The sequence below is a fragment of the Neoarius graeffei genome, chromosome 7 (assembly GCF_027579695.1).
Source record: "Neoarius graeffei isolate fNeoGra1 chromosome 7, fNeoGra1.pri, whole genome shotgun sequence".
Classification (NCBI taxonomy): Eukaryota; Metazoa; Chordata; class Actinopteri; order Siluriformes; family Ariidae; genus Neoarius; species Neoarius graeffei.
In genome coordinates, this window is record NC_083575.1 from 76,289,705 (window position 1) to 76,309,898 (window position 20,194).

The window sequence follows — 20,194 nt, forward strand, 5'->3', positions numbered from 1 at the left end:
ATTTAATTAACTTTTTCTTTTATGTGTTTTATTTCTCTACATACTGTATACTTACCAATCTACCCTCATAGCAGTGTGGCTTCAAATGTCAGCAGTTTAAGGGGAGAAAAAGAGAATACACATACTGACGTCAATAGTGAGGGCAGATAAAACGATCAATGCCACGTCTCTGAGAGAACCAGCAACCCCAGGAGCCTAATTCAAGGACTCCATCTAGTGATGAACTCCAGAAGCAAAGATTTTAATATATATCCACATGGTGGAGCTCATGCAACAATATAAGGACAACTGTTTAAAATCACAACTGGTTTCTGGTTTATATTCTCTGTCCATTTCCAACACATTTGTATTTATATATTGGACTCAGCAGGAAATAATGAACAATTTATTTTTAATGGTTTTTATTATGGCTGATTAATAACAAAAACCAAAGCATCATAAATTAAAAAAGAGGAATCACTGAATCATATATCCCTACCCCATTTTAAAACATAATGTTAGTAAAAAGTAAAAATTATATGTGATAGACATGATTAAAAGTTGGGGGGGATCAGCAATTGAACACGCAGTTAATTTGTATTTTATTCTTGTTTATCATAGAAGAAGAAACCTTTATTCGTCACACGCATACTTCACGCACAGTGAAATTCATCCTCTGCATTTAACCCATCTGAAGCAGTGAACACACAGCAGTGGGCAGCCACACAAGAGCGCCTGGGGAGCAGTCAGGGGTCAGGTACCTTGCTCAAGGGCACCTCATCCCAAGGCCGCCCCGCGTCAACCTAACTGCATGTCTTTGGATTGTGGGGGAAACCGGAGCACCCGGAGGAAACCCACACAGACACGGGGAGAACATGCAAACTCCACACAGAAAGGCGCTCGCGGGCCGCTGGGTTCGAACCCGGAACCTTCTTGCTGTGAGGCAACCGTGCTAACCACTACACCACCGTGTCTCAATTATCATTGAGGAGCTACAAACACAAATCACAAAACAAGCAGGTAAAGTACAAATGATAAAGTCATGACATCTGTAATATTTACAGTGATAGTGATAGGTATAGGTACAGTGATAGATATTACAAGAAAGTGCAATGTACAATCAATTTACAATCAAAAAGTAGAATGGAACAAGCATGAATTGCAATATATAGTACATTTCACATAAACATACCAAGAGAGAGTGAGCTGATGGTGGTTTTACATCATCCAGCTATTTTCTATACTGCTTATCCATAACAAGCCATGGATGAGATGAAGCCTATCCCAGTTGACACTGGAGGAGAGGCGGGGTACACCCTGGACAGGTCGCCCTAACCCTATCAGGGGGCTAATTAATTGGGCGGCACGGTGGTGTAGTGGTTAGCATGGTTGCCTCACAGCAAAAAAGGTTCTGGGTTTGAACCCAGCAGCTGGCGAAGGCCTTTCTGTGTGAAGTTTGCATGTTCTCCCCGTGTCTGCGTGGGTTTCCTCTGGGTGCTCCGGTTTCCCCCACAGTCTAAAGGCATGCGGTTAGGTTAATATGGGACGGCCTTGGGCTGAGGTGCCCTTGAGCGAGGCACTTAACTTCCAACTGCTCCCCAGGCACTGTTAGCACAGCTGCCCACTGCTCTGGGTATGTGCTCATTGCTCACATGTGTGTGCGCGTGTGTGTTCACTGCTTCAGATGGGTTAAATGCAGATACCGGTAGGAAATTTCACAAGTATGTGATGAATCAAGTTGTGGTTTCTTTCTTTTTCTTTCTTTTTAATGCAGAGAGACAGACAGACATTCAGATTCACATTCACACCTATGAGCAATTTAGAGCCAGTTGACCTAATCCACGTCTTTGGACTGTGGGAGGAAACCAGAGCACAAGACACACAAGCACAAGGAGAACATGCAATCTTCACACAGAAGGCCTCAATCAGCAGGCTTGAACCCAGAACCTGCTTGCTGTGAGGTGACAGTGCTAAGCACTACACCACTGTGCCATGTTTTTATTTATTGTGTACATTATGGAGCCAAGCTAACTGCATGCCAGAAAGTGAGAATCAGTTTGTGTGAAATGTACTCCTATCAAGATTAATGTAAACAAAAAATAATAAATTGTTAATATAATTATAATCATATTTACAAGAAGCAAAAGTTGATACATACTTTGGCTAATCAGACATTTCCAGGTGAGTCCTGATTCTTGATAAACTAGTTGTGATCATTCTTTTTGCATTTCTAAACCAACTACTGATTGCAGAGATCATTCATTTTCATTAAAAAAATGTAATGAACAATATCTGATCACACAAATGTAAAAGATTCAAATTACATTTAACTGTAATCCTACTTTTATATTTATAAATAAGTACTTTGTTGGTCATCAGAATCTGTGTAAAATTCTTTATTATTTTCTTCATACATTAAATTAATCGTCTTCAGCAGTTCATCCACTTGGGTCTTATTGCTGGTGTCTCTGTTATTGAGTGCATGAAATCTGTTCTCATGTATTTTCACTAATTCATTGAGATGTTGATTCTCTTGAATGTAGGTTTCAATGGGTTTTCCTTCCAAATTATCCACTCCAGTCAACAGAATCACTGAGTGTTTACTGGCATTTTGTCCAAGACAATCTTGTACATGTTTCATGGTTGTGTTTGCTGCTGTAGTGAAATGCTCCACGCTGAGCACTATAATAATGACATGAGGTCCAGGAGAGCAATCGGACACAGATTTGGAGATGGCCTCCTGAATTTGTTCCAGATTATCATCAAAGCCAGGAGATTCTATCAGCTTCAGACTCAGTCCAGAGATTGGGCATGTATAAATTGAACCTCCTTCATGTTGTAAACATTTTTCAAGAAGGGTATTGATGCTTGAAGTCTTTCCCATTCTGTTCCTTCCAAGGAATAAAACTCTGATTTGATTTTCAGACATATCCGTTTCTAAGCCTGCTGTATCTCCAGATCTCTTTCTATTAGTCACTGCATTTTCTTGCTGGTCACCAGAAGAGGAAGAAGCAGAAGGTTTTTCTGATTGGGAATTTGGGTTTATCATCTCTGTCTTTTTTAAATCCTTTAGCAGTTCTTCCACTGCCTCATCAGATCGGTTATCTCGATTGTTCCAGCAGTGGTATCTGTCACCACATTGCTTTAACAGATCACGAAACTCTTTACCTCCTTCCTTAATAAACTCCTTAAAATCTTTCCCTTCAAGATCATCACTGCGTGAAAACAGGATTGTGGTATGATCCAGAAAGGTGCGGCCAAGCACCTTTTGAACTCCAGAGATTTTACTTATTTCTTCTTCAGATTCCATTGAGCCAACACGTATGACCAGGAGAAAGGAGAAAGGTCCATCAAGACATTGTAGAGCCTGTTTTATTTGGGACACGACCTCACATTCAGTGAGTGCAGTGCAGTCCCAGCCTGGAGTATCTACTACTGTAACCTTCCAGTTATTGATTATCTCTGTAGCAATTTCACATTGCTGTGTCACAGACTTTGCAGATGCTGCTGATTTGAACAGCGTTTTGCCCAATATTGTGTTTCCAGAAGAGCTCTTACCAGAGCCAGTAGCACCAATTAAAATGATCTGTACTGAATTATCAGTAAAAGTCTTCTTTGCCTTTGTAGACATTGTGATCTGAAATCACAACAGTTTGAAAGAAATAGTCACTGACAAAATATGAGGAATTTTTTCCTTTGTTTCTTTTTTTTCATTCTGTAAAATTTCAAATATCTTGTACTGAATATCTTAATATCTAAATATCCACATTCCAATATTCGTCTAGATCAATTCTTCAGAGATTTCACAAAAGGGAATACACTGTACAGAGGTAATATAAACAAAATATTACTCCAGTGTGGTCTCTAAAACTGTCTGGTTCATGCTGGGAAAATTCAACCATAACATTTTTATTTGGGTAAACTATGCTGAGCATTTTTGTTTATTCTATATTAAAACTGTAACACATACAACCAGAGCATGTGTACAGTATGCTCATAAGACATGAGATAATCTAAAAATAAAACTCACCTTTGTGAAGTCGACAGAGAAGCAGACAAAAGAGTTGTGGTAGACTGAGGCTGAAACTATTTAAGGCTGTAAAGAGTCCAGCCTCATGAGCCAAGTTATCCATTTATGGTTGTGTACATCAGAGAGGAGGGTTTACAAATCCCATGCCAGTATATAAAACTTTTACAAAGATTTGAGAAATTCATTTTCAATACTAACTTATCTAAAGGAAGACATTATCAGCTGTGTCAGTACTGCAATAACCATGGCTGCCTTTGGTGAGTGTGAAATGGCAGGGTTCTAATTTTTATAAACATCATCATAAATTATAAAAGATAAAGTTAATATTAGCATGCTGTATTTAATGTTTATTACACATTACACAGATCAAAAACATTCTAGCCTTTGCATTTATTACCTGATGGCTCATTGTTATTTACAAAATCATAAGTGAAATTATCCATGATTTTTGGCTCATATTCTCATACACTCTAAAATGTGACAAATTGAGCTTACTTAAAAGAATCTAGGAAACTGATTACACTAAAAAAGGTAAGTAAATATAACTAATAAGTTAAGTTTACTTCATATCTACTTGTTAAGTGTATAATAGTGTTTAAATCTAATTGTATTTACTTAATTTTGTGAAGTTAATTAAACTTAAAAATAGCAAGTATATTAATTTGATCTTTCTAAGTGTTACCAACTTAAGTAAGCCAAGTTAGTCTGACTTAACTTAACAGTTGTGTTTACTCAGTAGAATCTAGGAAACCGATTGCACTAAAAAAAAAATCAAGTAAGCGGAACTAAGAATGATAAGTTTGCAGATTTATTTTATTATTGGAACAAAATGTAATTCTGTGCATCTTAAGCCAAGGCCACTGTTTGTGGAAACAAATGAAATGACACAATAAAAACAAATATGTAAGCCTTGTAAAATAATCTTTTATATGCAGATCTTTCTTAACAAATGTAGAAACGTCTTTTTCTCTGACATTACTTAAGACGGGGTGGCACGGTGGTGTAGTGGTTAGCGTTGTCACCTCACAGCAAGAAGGTCCGGGTTCGAGCCCTGTGTCCAGCGAGGGCCTTTCTGTGTGGAGTTTGCATGTTCTCCCCGTGTCTGTGTGGGTTTCCTCAGGGTGCTCCAGTTTCCCCCACAGTCCAAAGACATGCAGGTTAGGTTAACTGGTGACTCTAAATTGACCGTAGGTGTGAATGTGAGTGTGAATGGTTGTCTGTGTCTATGTGTCAGCCCTGTGATGACCTGGCGACTTGTCCAGGGTGTACCCCGCCTTTCGCCCATAGTCAGCTGGGATAGGCTCCAGCTTGCCTGCGACCCTGTAGAACAGGATAAAGTGGCTAGAGATAATGAGAATGAGATGAGATTACTTAAGACTTCAACAAGGCTCTTTTTATCACAATACCAATATTCAATTAAGCTTCAGCCAGCTTTCAAGTTAAATGAAACACAAACAATGCATATGCTTTGAACTGTAATAAACAAAACAAAATGCAAAAATAGGTGGATTTATACAGGCAATCTGGGTAATTGAATTTCCCAAAGCTCCATGTCCACTAACAACTTGCCATAGAAGTATCCCTTAAGATTTTGTGGTCACTATCCAGTATTTAAAACTGGGTGTATTAATACTGCTATGGTCTGAGTTACAGTATCTAGAATGCAAAATAATTTAAGCAACTCCAACCAATTCAACAAATAATTTCCAATGTATATTTTTCACAAAGTGGTGCATCTAGTACAACTTAACTGGTAGTTAAGGCTTACTCAGTATTTCGAGTCATTCTCCATGCCAAAACAAAGACACAAAGGATATTTCCTAACAACCCATAGCCATAATATAACACTAGTACTATTCAGTTACCCAGGAAATCTGTTGTTTAGTTCACTGTTGTAATATGAAAGTGGAAGTAAACTTTCCATGAGAAAAGACATATCCTCTCACTTTTCTATTTTCATGTTGATTGCCATCAAATCTTTCTGTAACATCTATCACATTTAGGGGTGGTGTGTCCCAACATTTTAAAACAAACATTTGGATAAGTACACAAAGAGGTTCTTTGCAATCATCTGACTCATTCCCTGACTTCTCAAAATGACTCTGCTCTATTTTCAAAAGACTGCTAATGCCACTTACACTCAATCAAGTTTTTATTTCACAAACTAGTTTGGATTAATCAAGATGGGATTAAACCTCCAACCAATATCCCACAGACTGGGACACTATAGAAACTTCAGTATAACAAGTAACCAAAATCATCCGTGACTGACTGTAACTTACTAAGAACTTTTCAGGGGTTAGTTGCAAATATATGAGTTTAACACTCAAATTAAGTATCTATGCTTCAGGATCCCTTGCTATTTTAAGGATCTGCTGGCAATACACCCACCTACTGCAAAAGAGCATTTTTCAAGCTCTGAAGTTTTGGTCTCAGGTTACCTGCACCCAGGTTGAGCATCACCCTCTGAATGAAGTCAAAGGTGTTATTTAGTCTTTTTGGATAATCCAAATGAAGAGCGTATATTAGTCTAAATGCATTAGTGCAAGTTTTCCGGCATGTGCCGGAAGCTCTGGTTTTTTTCGGTTCTGAAAAAGTCATTTTTCCAAATCGTGTAAATCCGTTGAGATTTTCGGGGGGTGGGGGGTATAGGGGTAGCCCTCTCACTGTCTCACTCTCAGCGTATTACCGGGTTACCGCGGTACAGTCTCTGCACGAGACAAATCTTTTCATCTCGTCTTCGCCACAAACCTCATTCAATTTACAGTGGGGCAAAAAAGTATTTAGTCAGCCACCAATTGTGCAAGTTCTCCCACTTAAAAAGATGAGAGAGGCCTGTAATTTTCATCATAGGTACACTTCAACTATGAGAGACAGAATGGGGGGGAAAGAATCCAGGAAATCACATTGTAGGATTTTTAATGAATTAATTGGTAAATTCCTCGGTAAAATAAGTATTTGGTCACCTACAAACAAGCAAGATTTCTGGCTCTCACAGACCTGTAACTTCTTCTTTAAGAGGCTCCTCTGTCCTCCACTCGTTACCTGTATTAATGGAACCTGTTTGAACTCATTATCAGTATAAAAGACACCTGTCCACAACCTCAAACAGTCACACTCCAAACTCCACTATGGCCAAGACCAAAGAGCTGTCAAAGGACACCAGAAACAAAATTGTAGACCTGCACCAGGCTGGGAAGACTGAATCTGCAATAGGTAAGCAGCTTGGTGTGAAGAAATCAACTGTGGGAGCAATTATTAGAAAATGGAAGACATACAAGACGACTGATGATCTCCCTCGATCTGGGGCTCCACGCAAGATCTCACCCCGTGGGGTCAAAATGATCACAAGAACGGTGACCAAAAATCCCAGAACCACATGGGGGGACCTAGTGAATGACCTACAGAGAGCTGGGACCAAAGTAACAAAGGCTACCATCAGTAACACACTATGCCGCCAGGGACTCAAATCCTGCAGTGCCAGACGTGTCCCCCTGCTTAAGCCAGTACATGTCCAGGCCTATCTGAAGTTTGCTAGAGAGCATTTGGATGATCCAGAAGAGGATTGAGAGAATGCCATATGGTCAGATGAAACCAAAATAGAACTTTTTGGTAAAAACTCAACTTGTGTTTGGAGGAGAAAGAATGCTGAGTTGCATCCAAAGAACACAATACCTACTGTGAAGCATGGGGGTGGAAACATCATGCTTTGGGGCTGTTTTTCTGCAAAGGGACCAGGACAACTGATCCGTGTAAAGGAAAGAATGAATGGGGCCATGTTTCATGAGATTTTGAGTGAAAACCTCCTTCCATCAGCAAGGGCATTGAAGATGAAACGTGGCTGGGTCTTTCAGCATGACAATGATCCCAAACACACCGCCCGGGCAACGAAGGAGTGGCTTCATAAGAAGCATTTCAAGGTCCTGGAGTGGCCTAGCCAGTCTCCAGATCTCAACCCCATAGAAAATCTTTGGAGGGAGTTGAAAGTCCGTGTTGCCCAGTGACAGCCCCAAAACATCACTGCTCTAGAGGAGATCTGCATGGAGGAATGGGCCAAAATACCAGCAACAGTGTGTGAAAACCTTGTGAAGACTTACAGAAAACATTTGACCTCTGTCATTGCCAACAAAGGGTATATAACAAAGTATTGAGATGAACTTTTGTTATTGACCAAATACTTATTTTCCACCATAATTTGCGAATAAATTATTTAAAAATCAGACAATGTGATTTTCTGGATTTTTTTTCTCATTTTGTCTCTCATAGTTGAGGTATACCTATGATGAAAATTACAGGCCTCTCTCATCTTTTTAAGTGGGAGAACTTGCACAATTGGTGACTGACTAAATACTTTTTTGCCCCACTGTATACGCCACTCACCGATGAGTGGTCCTGACTAGCCCGTTGTTTCACGGTGTTATACATGTGTGATATCATGTTTCACGCACGTAGCATGTTGTTTGAACAAATCAACACAGCTATTCCCCCTCCTAGAACTGTCGCCTTATTGTGGTGGAGGGGTTTGTGTGCTTGAATGATCCTAGGAGCTATGTTGTCGGGGGCATTATGCCCCTGTCAGGGTTTCCCAAGGCAGACAGGTCCTAGGTGACAGGCCAGACCAAGAGCAGTTCACCAAAAACCCCTATGGAGAAAAAATCAAGGACCGTGACGTCGCCCTGTATGACGCAGCTGGGGCCCCACCCTGGAGCCAGGCCCGGGGTTGGGGCTCGTATGCGAGCGCTTGGTGGCCGGGCCTTTGCCCATGGGGCCCGGCCGGGCTCAGCCCGAAGAGGTGACGTGGGCCCGACCTCCTGTGGGTTCACCACCCACAGAGGTAGCAGTAGGGGATTGGTGCAGTGTGGATTGGGTGGCAGTCGAAGGCAGGGGCCTCGACGACCTGATCCCCGGACACAGCGGCTGGCTGTTGGGACATGGAATGTCACTTCGCTGGGGGGGAAAGAGCCTGAGCTTGTGCAGGAGGTTGAGAGGTACCGGCTAGATATAGTCAGGCTCACCTCCACGTACAGCTTGGGCTCTGGAACCCAGCTCCTCAAGAGGGGCTGGACTTTCCACTTCTCTGGAGTCGCCCGTGGTGAGCGGCGGCGGGCTGGTGTGGGCTTGCTTATAGCTCCCCAGCTCAGCCGCCATGTGTTGGAGTTTACCCCAGTGAACGAGAGGGTCACCTCTCTGCGCCTTCGGATTGGGGAGAGGGCTCTTGCTGTTGTTTGTGCCTATGGGCCAAATAGCAGTATAGAGTATCCGGCCTTCTTGGAGTCCCTGGGAGAGGTATTGAGGGGTGCTCAGACTGGGGACTCCATTGTGCTACTGGGGGACTTCAGTGCTCACGTGGGCGATGACAGTGACACCTGGAGGGGCGTGGTTGGGAGGAACGGCCTCCCCGATCTGAACCCGAGTGGTGTTTTGTTATTGGACTTCTGTGCTAGTCACGGTTTGTCCATAACGAACACCATGTTCGAGCATAGGGGTGTCCATAAGTGCACGTGGCACCAGGACACCTTAGGTCGGAGATTGATGATCGACTTTGTAGTCGTTTCATTTGATCTCCAGCCCTATGTCTTGGACACTCGGGTGAAGAGAGGGGCTTAGCTGTCAACTGATCACCACCTGGTGGTGAGTTGGATCCGCTGGCAGAGGAGGAAGCTGGACAGACCTGGCAGGCCCAAACGTATGGTGAGGGTCTGCTGGGAATGTCTGGCCGAGCACTCTGTTGTGGAGGTCTTTAATTCCCACCTCCGGGAGAGCTTTTCCCAGCTTCCGAGGGAGGCGGGGGACATTGAGTCTGAGTGGACCATGTTCTCTACCTCCATTGTGGACGCAGCTGTTCGGAGCTGTGGCCGCAAGGTCTCCGGTGCCTGTCGTGGCGGCAATCCCCGAACCCGGTGGTGGACACCGGAAGTAAGGGATGCCGTCAAGCTGAAGAAGGAGTCCTATCGGGCCATGTTGACCTCCGGGACTCCTGAGGCAGCTGACGGGTATCGGCAGGCCAGGCGTGCTGCAGCTCGGGCAGTTGCGGAGGCAAAAACTCAGAACTGGGAGGAATTTGGGGAGGCCATGGAGAAGGACTATCGGTCGGCCTCGAAGAAATTCTGGCAAACCGTCCGGCGCCTCAGGAGGGGGAAGCAGTACTCTGCCAACACTGTTTACAGTGCGGGTGGGGAGCTGTTGACCTCGACTGGGGACATTGTCGGGCGGTGGAAGGAATACTTTGAGGATCTCCTCAATCCCACCGTCATGTCTTCCACTGAGGAGACTGAGGCTGATGACTCAGAGGTGGACTCGTCCATTACCCAAGCCGAAGTCACTGAGGTGGTTTGCAAGCTCCTCGGTGGCAAGGCACCGGGGGTGGATGAGATCCGCCCTGAGTATCTCAAGTCTCTGGATGTTGTGGGGCTGTCTTGGTTGACACGCCTCTGCAACATCGCGTGGCGGTCGGGGACAGTGCCTCTGGAGTGGCAGACTGGGGTGGTGGTCCCTCTTTTTAAGAAAGGGGACCGGAGAGTGTGCTCCAATTATAGGGGAATCACACTTCTCAGCCTCCCAGGGAAGGTTTACTCCAGGGTACTGGAGAGGAGAATTCGACCAATAGTCGAACCTCGGATCCAGGAGGAACAATGCGGTTTTCGTCCTGGTCGCGGAACACTGGACCAGTTCTATACCCTTCATAGGGTGCTCGAGGGTTCATGGGAGTTTGCCCAACCAGTCCACATGTGCTTTGTGGATCTGGAGAATGCATTCGACCGTGTCCCCCGTGGTATTCTGTGGGGGGTGCTTCGGGAGTATGGGGTTCGGGGCTCTTTGCTAAGGGCTGTCCGGTCCCTGTACGAACGGAGCAGGAGTCTGTTTCGCATTGCCAGCAGTAAGTCAGACCTGTTCCCAGTGCATGTTGGACTCCGGCAGGGCTGCCCTTTGTCACCGGTTCTGTTCATAATTTTTATGGACAGAATTTCTAGGCGCAGCCAGGGGCCGGAAGGAATCCTGTTTGGGAACCACAGGATTCCATCTCTGCTTTTTGCAGATGATGTTGTCCTGTTGACTTCTTCAAACCAGGACCTTCAGCATGCACTGGGGCGGTTTGAAGTCGAGTGTGAAGCGGCTGGGATGAGAATCAGCACCTCCAAGTCCGGGGCCATGGTTCTCGACCGGAAAAGGGTGGCTTGCCCTCTCCAGGTTGGTGGAGAAGTCCTGCCTCAAGTGGAGGAGTTTAAGTATCTCGGGATCTTGTTCACAAGTGAGGGAAGGATGGAGCATGAGATTGACAGGCGGATCGGTGCAGCCTCCGCAGTGATGCGGTCGCTTTACCAGTCCGTCGTGGTGAAGAAGGAGCTGAGCCAAAAGGCGAAGCTCTCAATTTACCGGTCGATCTACGTTCCGACTCTCACCTATGGTCATGAGCTTTGGGTAATGACCGAATTAACAAGATCGCGGATACAAGTGGCCGAAATGAGTTTCCTTCGCAGGGTGGCTGGGTGCTCCCTTAGAGATAGGGTGAGAAGCACAGTCACTCGGGAGGAGCTCGGAGTAGAGCCGCTGCTCCTCCATATCGAGAGGAATCAGCTGAGGTGGCTCGGGCATCTTTTTCGGATGCCTCCTGGACGCCTCCCTGGGGAGGTGTTCCAGGCATGTCCCCCCAGGAAGAGGCCCCGGGGAAGACCCAGGACATGCTGGAGGGACTATGTCTCTCGGCTGGCCTGGGAACGCCTCGGTGTTCTTCCTGAGGAGCTGGCCGAGGTGTCTAGGGAAAGGGAAGTTTGGGCTTCCATGCTTAGACTGCTGCCTCCGCGACCCAGTCCCGGATAAGCGGAAGAAGACAAGACGAGACGAGAACACAGCTATTCCAGTGTATATATTGTCAGACCCTCCAGGATTTCACGATGTTACGATTTGCAACATCAACGCAAATTCAACCAATCCCTGTGAATTCAGGGCGGTGTTGCAATTATATCCAATCACCGCAACTTTCCCGCAAATTTGACCAATCGTTGGCGTCATCTTGAGGTGACGTCGACAAACTACCTTCCGCCTTACTTCCATGTATACGTTCAAGAGAAGCAACATGTGTGAGTCTCAGGAGAGACTGCCTGCACACAGCACTAGTATTAATAGTTTTTTTTTTCTTATATGAAGGCATTTCCTTTTGAATTTGAAGTCCGTGTTTATATAGACTTCAATTCTCTATAGTGTTACTGAAAGTGTGTTATGTTTACAGTGAAGGACTGTGTGCACTTTACGTTTTTTTTTTACATAATTCAAGAAATTAATGGATGCCAAAATTTTGCAAAATGGTATTTTATTTTCCATTCTCTAGGCAGCTTCAGCATCATACTGTGAGGTTCTGTTCAAATTGTGTGTTTTTTTTCTATGAAGCCTGAGCCATTTATTTCATTAGTTTTTAATTATTGTTTAATTTAGTCTTCAGGAGAGACTGCCTGCACACAGTACTAGTATTAATAGTTTTTTTTCTTACATGAAAGCTGAGGCATTTATATTATATTTTAAGGTAACTTCATGTTGTGCTGTGAGGTTCTATGCACTTTAACTTTTGAACCAACAGGTGCATTTGGATAAGTAAAGCCTATTTTTCTGCATTTTTGTAGTCCTGGTAATCTTTTATATTGGTAAAGTTGTTTATAGGACCATTTCTCAGTGTCTTTGTTCTTTTAATCAATAGTTTTTCAGTAATAACTTAATTTTTAACATATCACTCAATTTTAATCATAAAAAGAGAAAATCACAACAATTTCTCGCAACTTTCGCTTCCTCCCGCAATGTAATCGCAACAAAAACCTAAAAATCACCACAACTTTCATCGCAATTTTTTGGAAAAACCCACGCAACATCAGACATTTTAGCCCGCAACAATCACAAAAAAGGCCCGTGAAATCCTGGGGGGACTGATATTGTAAAAAAGGTATCACAGCAAAAGCATATTAAAAATGGTTGTTTCAACATTTAAATTAGTAGTTGCTAGATGTTTTGAAATATCAAGCCTTGTACTTGAAATATTGTTATTTCAGATGAACTGATGAAATGTATTAAACATTTGATGTGAATATGCAAATCATATAACTATTAATATTATAAATGTTTGCATGAGATTGCATGAGAGACAACCATTTTAACTTGTAATTTAAATTTTTTTTCGAGCCCTAAGGGGGGCTCACCCCCCTTTGTAATCCCCCCTCCATGGCTGCGCCATGCACATCTGACCTTGTCAGACTTTTCAGGTTTTTGAAAATTTTATACTTGCACCCATGCAAATGTAACACAAAATGCTTGTGCGTGGCTTCCAATGTCATCCATGATGATATTACCTTCCAGTATGATAGCAATGCTGGAGGGTTCAAGGTGCAGGGCATGTGGACCTGGCTGCTGTCTGTCTTCAGGCAGGGGTGTATCAAGCTTTCCAAAAGTGGGGGTGTTCTGGAATGGGGAAGCCATATCATTAGAAATCGGTTTATGGCTATATACACGCCCAGCGTGTACACTGTGATGTACTGTCAATGACCGATATGGAACTTTTTCATACCCATGGTCCATGGATGCAAATGAAAGGGAGGACAGCAGAAAGCCTATAAATCCAGTTGACTCCAGCCAAGTTCTGCATTTCATGCAGAGATCTATCATGTTGGGTTTTGGTGTTGTTACTGCCAGGGCTATGTAATTATTCAGTAAGTGAAGGCAAAAAGTATTGAGTGATAATTCTCGGTAACAGGATACTGTTCTATAACAGAGATGTCAGTATTGCTGCCTACACTGGTATACACTGATATAAACAAAACCAAAAACTTCACATAGCCCCAGAAGTCATACACAGTGTATAGATCATACACCATCATGCATAACAGTTTGGACTGGGATCGCTTTGTGTGAGCAGGAGGCATGGCTAATCAGTTCATGTTGAAGAAGCGCAGCATCCTGGAAGGACCTCTTTAGTACAGCATTCAAATAAGACAGGGCAGTTCCTGCTTTTAAGGTCTTTAATTATTCAAACTCGTGTACAAAACTTGTTTGCATCATGCATTACATCAGGTTTAATGCATAACATTTGAAAATGATGCAATAGACTACACATACAACAAACACTTAATGGCCAAATAACATTACTGTACAACAATTATTGAACATTCATTTGATTTGAAATGCCTTTAAATCTCAATTGAAAAACTCTTCTAAAAAGTGATAAGCAGTTATAATGCATGAAAAGTAGATTTGGTACAAACACACACACTTGTAATAAAAAAAACTTGCCGCAACTGACTTTACAACTAGTAACTACTACTATTTAACATCACTGTCAACAAATCCTGACAACCTTACTTTACCCTGACACACTATTTGTGTTTGAAACAACCAAATGTGTTTTTTTTTCTTTGCTCCTTATAAGAAACAAATTGTTGAGCAATCATTTGTCTGTCCAACAGGTCAAGTTTGTTCTTCTGAACATGACACACAGCTACACTATTAAGATGTGTTTGTGTCATGCTACTTCACAGCCACGTTTTCAGCCTTCTTAGAACAGATCATTCATGCATTACTCACTTTTTAATATTATACAGACATTTAAGTGCACATGTCAAGCAAACCTATCCAAGTTGCTTTGGATAAAAGTGTCTGCTGCTACTAAGTATAATGTAATGGAACTTAACATTTTTGGATGACATAATCAAGAGCAGTAAGATAATCAATGTAGGTTCATATAATCAATCAAGGTTTTGGAGGTTGTTGATACTTCCTTTGCTATTAGACATTCATCATTAAAATGGTGTACCCCTACTTCAAAAACAAAAAGTTAGCCACTCACAGGAGATTGAGGAGGACTCAATATGGTTCTACAAAATAGCTTAATTATCCCCAACGTGATCACACAAAAGCCTAAAAACATGTTTTACTTCTCCACGTACTCGATTGGAATACTAAATACTGGCCTCTCGTGGTGACACAAACAAAACAGTTTTGGTGACTGAGCGAATCAGCCAAGTTCGGGTGAGAAGAACTGTTTTGAGTCCGTTGCGTGGCTGTTTTTTGTCTAACGTTATGGCAATAGTTTACTTCCTTGTTACACATTTTATAGTAACTGTATAATTTTTATAATGATGTCATTTTAATCTGACAAAAGTGCGGGGGATGAAATTGTGTTTCAACAAAAGTGGGGGGGATGAAACGTACGCATCCCCCGCGGGTGATACGCCCCTGTCTTCAGGTATAACAGTCAATACCCCAACAGGAACTTGTGTGACATCTGCGATGTGTGCTGCAGATATAAAGAAAGGTTGTCTGTCTTCAAGCTGTAAAAAATAAATAAAGTCACAAAAATGGCAGCAACTACTTTAAGTGAAGACACTTGAGGTCAATTAATTTTGGCAGATCAAGCAGGGCATCTCTTATTGGCATTTTTGCTCATTCTAAGATCCAGAATGACCACAGCTAAACAGCTCTGAGCAATACACATGTAAGTCAGGTTGTTGCTCAGTTGGTCCTGGCTGTGGTCATTCTGCCCTGCATACTCTGCCCAAATTCATTTACCAAATTTGTAAATGCCACTTTGAAGCAGAATAACAAAATGAAAGAGTTATGGGAGGGGTAGTCAATTATGATTTGCAGCATCATGTTTAAGTTGCATTATAATTTAAATGTACATTACAATTAATTTATATATTAGCACAAGCCATGGCACACTGACTCACTGTCGCCGCTTTTCTCTCCTTTACATTTCTCTTTCCCTGTCACTGTTTTAAATTACTTATTACTCCTTTTAAAAGTAACCTAATCAACCTCTTTTATTTTGTAATTTTGCTTCAAATTAGCATTTACATCATGATCACATCATTTATGTACTATAGTTAACAGTATAAATTATTGTGTGAATGACATGATAATGGTGGTTTTAGTTAGCTGCCTTGGCTAATGTTAGCTAATAATTCTCGAAGTCGGACATCCGGGTACTTTTGACGTCAGGCCACATGACCTTGGAGCCGCCATATTTAACTAGGGGAAAGCCTGGCTTTATTGTGTTAGCAATAAAATGCCTAAAAGCTGTTGTGTTGTTGGCTGCACAGCCAATGCAAACAAGAACCCAGCATTAAAGTTCCATATGTTGCCATTAGGTGGGAAAAGACGTTTGCAGTGGCTGAGAGCCATAAATAGAAGTGAAAAAGTCTGATGGATCTGTGACATCACGCCGACTTTGAGAATTTCAGCAAAGACAAAACTGACTAGAATATAATATATTACACATCTGTGTTGACACTGTCAGTGACAGGAGGTGCTAAACGACTCCACCCGTTTCTACAGAACTGCACTATCCACAACTCATACAGGCATCAGTGTTACACTGACTCGTCCCTAATTCATAGGCTATACACACCGGAGAAGCCATCATTTATAAAACAATGCAGTGTATTTTTCCATAAGGCACAGAGAGTCAGTTAGAGCTCAGCCGTTCATTATCACAGAGCCTCCAAACCAACATTAGCTACAGACAGACGAAGCTTTGCTTGCAGTGCAGCTTCACAAAAACACCACAGAGAACAGCTGCTTAAGAAGAAATGGCGTGGAAAATATACAACCACAAAACATATATTACTTAGCTGGAAGGCAGGCGTACCTGAGTTCATTCGTCCTCTTTTCGTGGACCAGTGCAGAGAGATTTAAATCCCACGGATGTCGGATTAGGCCTTCATTGTTAGCTCACTGGCTAGTTTTCAACATGGAGCCGAAGTGACACCGGCCCGCAACACACACCAGCCGAAAACAAACTCATTCCCAAACTTATCAGTCACACAAAGGTTCACATGATGTACCAAAACCTAGTAGTGCTGCGTGCTTCCCCTAATTCTCCTAACATGTACGCTCTCTCTTTCCCCTAGTCAAATATGGCGGGCCTGTTGTCAAGGTGTGTCACGTGATCGTTCGAGAATACCATTAGCCTAGTTATTTCCAGAGATGTTTGTAATATCTATGTTCAGAAAAAAATGTCCTGCCAAAAATGTAGCTGTAAGTAATTAAATCATAACTGACAATTGAAAGACTTTGAATAACTTACCAAGAGACCCAGAAAATGTTGTTTTCTTCCAAAGTTTTTGTCCATACAGTTTCTGGAAACTTCTCTTGCACTGCTCTACTGCACATGTGTGCTGCTGAGCCTCTGCGTTCATTCCAGGAACAGAATGTTACAAGTCCAGTTTATTCAGATGAACGTAGTTTTAAAAATCCTTCAGGAAAAATTAGTACATACTTACATTCCGTGAGTTAAATCAACAGGATAGGGACAGAGAAGTAAAGTACACTATTATGATTTAAGTAAGCATAGCTATTACCTTTTAGAGTGTCGTTTACTGCAATCTAGTGGCTAAATTTTGACTTTGTTTATTGCAGATAAATAAAAACAGTAAGCCTATTTGTTTGGTTGTTGTTGTTGTTGTTGTTGTTTTCAATTTTGGCAGAATCTACCAGTAGTTTATTCATTTACATTAACTTAAAGCATTAATAACCTCATTTGGACTTGAAAAGAACATCTCTATAATCATAATATGCGAATAGCTTAGATTTTTATTTTAAATCTTGATTTAAAAAACACTGCAGATGATCAACAAATTCAAACGTATATAGAATTTATTAAATAAATCTTGAATATCAAAAATATGAGTTAAATCTTCAAACATTGTTGTATTATCTTACAGACAGAGATCCACTGCGCTTGGTCCTCCTGGGCAAGACAGGGGTTGGCAAAAGTGCCACAGGAAACACCATTTTCAGTGAGAGAGTATTCAAGTCTGAAGCAAGAGCCACATCTGTTACAAAGGAATGCACATCTGAAACAAGAATTATCAACAAACAACGTATAACAATCACTGACACACCTGGTTTATACGACACAACAATGTCTGCTGAGTTCATTGAAAATGAGACTGTGAGAGGTGCAAAACTGGTAGCTCCTGGTCCTCATGCATTTCTTCTTCTGCTTGATGTGAGGCGTCACACTGAAGAGGAGAGAAACACTGTCAAGAAATTTAAAAAATCTTTGGTGATGATGTGTGCAAATATATGATTGTGGTCTTCACTCATGGAGACGATCTTGAGTTTGAAAATAAACCCATAGAACGCTACATCCGTGAGGCTGGGCCTCACCTTCAGAGCCTAATAGCTGCTTGCAAACAGAGATACTATGTGTTTAACAACAGGTCGCAGGACCGTACCCAAGTACTTCAATTCCTGCAAAAGATTCACGAGATGCAGAGGGAAAACAATTATAGTTATTATAGCTATGAAATGTTTTCAAAAGCACAGGCTCTCAAAGAAGCACAAGCAAGTGAAAAAGAGTGGCAATGAAGATATTCAGAATTGAAGGAACAAGCACAGGGGGAAACCAAATGTAGTTATGATTCCTCTGAAATGTCTGTAACTGCACAGGCTCTCAAAGAATCACAAGAAAAAGAAAAAGAGTGGGAACGAAGATATTTAGAATTGAAGCAACAATTGCAAAAAGAGCCAGAAATAAAAAAGTTGTGCATTATACTCTAGTGGAGAATGTATGATAATAATCTCCTTTAGAAAGACAAAAGTGGAGAATATAAAAGAAATGGATTGTAAAGCATGTACTGTACTTAAGAAAAATCTATTTAAAAAATACTGGAAAACATATAGAAAGACTGTAAAGTGCAACAATTTTAAGCATCTTTCTGTCTAATTGTATTTGATGTCATGTCTTACTTGTACAGTAAGCATTAATTATCTTTTTGCTATTGATTATGTTTATGTTATAAAATAATGTACATTATATTGTGCTACACTACCGTTCAAAAGTTTGGGGTCACTTTGAAATTTCCTTATTTTTGAAAGAAAAGCACTGTTCATTTCAATGAAGATCACTTTAAACTAATCAGAAATACACTCTATACATTGCTAATGTGGTAAATGACTATTCTAGCTAAAGTCTACTAAATGTCTGGTTTTTGGTGCAATATCTCCATAGGTGTATAGAGGCCCATTTCCAGCAACTATCACTCCAGTGTTCTAATGGTACAATGTGTTTGCTCATTGTCTCAGAAGGCTAATGGATGATTAGAAAACCCTTGTACAATCATGTTAGCACAGCTGAAAACAGTTGAGCTCTTTAGAGAAGCTATAAAACTCACCTTCCTTTGAGCAGATTGAGTTTCTGGAGCATCACATTTGTGGGGTCGATTAAATGCTCAAAATGGCCAGAAAAATGTCTTGACTATATTTTCTATTCATTTTACAACTTATGGTGGGAAATAAAAGTGTGACTTTTCATGGAAAACACAAAATTGTCTGGGTGACCCCAAACTTTTGAACGGTAGTGTATATTCTACATCTGGTATATTCTTTTAGCACAACGATAATACAAGTTCAGCTCAATTTTGATTCTAGATGTTTTAAAGGAAAGTAATATAGAGCATATGGAGTTTGAACACACAGTACTGTGTCAAATTAAGTGATTTTTTTTAATCTTACAGATCACCAGATTAAAAAATTAAATCAAAACATAGGTTCATTTGTCAAATACACTCAAAAAAACCAACATGGGTGTCTGTTACATGAACCTAAGTCTAACATGTAACGGTTGACATTTAGGTCACTCAACAAAATTGTTTCTGGCTAAGTTAACACATTTTACTTGGGTGGAAATACTTTCCATAATTTTATTATGTTCACTGAGCAAGTTATTTGCAAGTTATTTTTTTGAGTGTATAGCACACTGTCAAAAATTTAAAGTTTGCATTTGAATGTATCCATCAGTCATTGAAGAGCATCCTGAGAGAACAACATGCTGAAAGTCTAATGCTTTACTTTTCTTGCTTTGTTATTTGGATAATGGTGTCAAGGATGCATTTTCTAACATAGTTGGTTGAAATGTTTCATATTGGCTGATAAAAGTAGAGAGGAAAACTTAAATGTTAAATTATTTAATGACAGATTAGGGAGGCAAATTAATGGTTATTTTTATGTGGTAGATTATGTATCATACTGTGCAGAAGTCTTAGTTTGCCTAATTATTTTATACACATTTCTTCTTTGTTGGCCTTGTGTTAGTTTAATGCTGTTGACTGCTCTTCATAGCACATTTTCTTTTAATGTAAAAAAAAGTGTAATTAATTTCATTTTGTTTTAAAGTTTAATTTCATTATTTTCCATCCAACATTG

The 20,194-nt window shown here is 41.2% G+C and overlaps 1 protein-coding gene and 1 pseudogene across 3 annotated transcripts; one reads left to right on the top strand and one right to left on the bottom strand.

Moving 5' to 3' along the window:
* Window positions 1-441: 441 nt before the first annotated feature.
* Window positions 442-4,121, bottom strand: LOC132889680 (GTPase IMAP family member 8-like). 3 transcript variants are annotated; one of them, XR_009655083.1, is made up of 3 exons: window positions 4,010-4,121; window positions 2,138-3,616; window positions 442-971 (listed from the first exon to the last, which is right to left on the bottom strand). XR_009655083.1 is itself a non-coding variant. In XM_060926422.1 (2 exons), exon 2 carries the CDS (start codon window positions 3,608-3,610, stop codon window positions 2,330-2,332), a length of 1,281 nt encoding a protein of 426 aa, XP_060782405.1. In that variant the 5' UTR covers window positions 3,611-3,616; window positions 4,010-4,121; the 3' UTR covers window positions 1,493-2,329. The 3 variants fall into 3 exon arrangements, 1 of the variants encoding a protein (XP_060782405.1); XR_009655084.1 differs by having other exon boundaries at window positions 442-755; window positions 1,560-3,616; XM_060926422.1 differs by lacking the exon at window positions 442-971 and having other exon boundaries at window positions 1,493-3,616.
* A 91-nt stretch (window positions 4,122-4,212) lies between these two features.
* Window positions 4,213-18,686, top strand: LOC132889681 (GTPase IMAP family member 9-like; annotated as a pseudogene).
* Window positions 18,687-20,194: the final 1,508 nt, after the last annotated feature.

What these genes read in the sequence shown, in the direction of transcription:
- LOC132889680 (XM_060926422.1), bottom strand. Translation starts at nt 3,610, where the DNA reads ATGTCTACAAAGGCAAAGAAGACTTTTACTGATAATTCAGTACAGATC.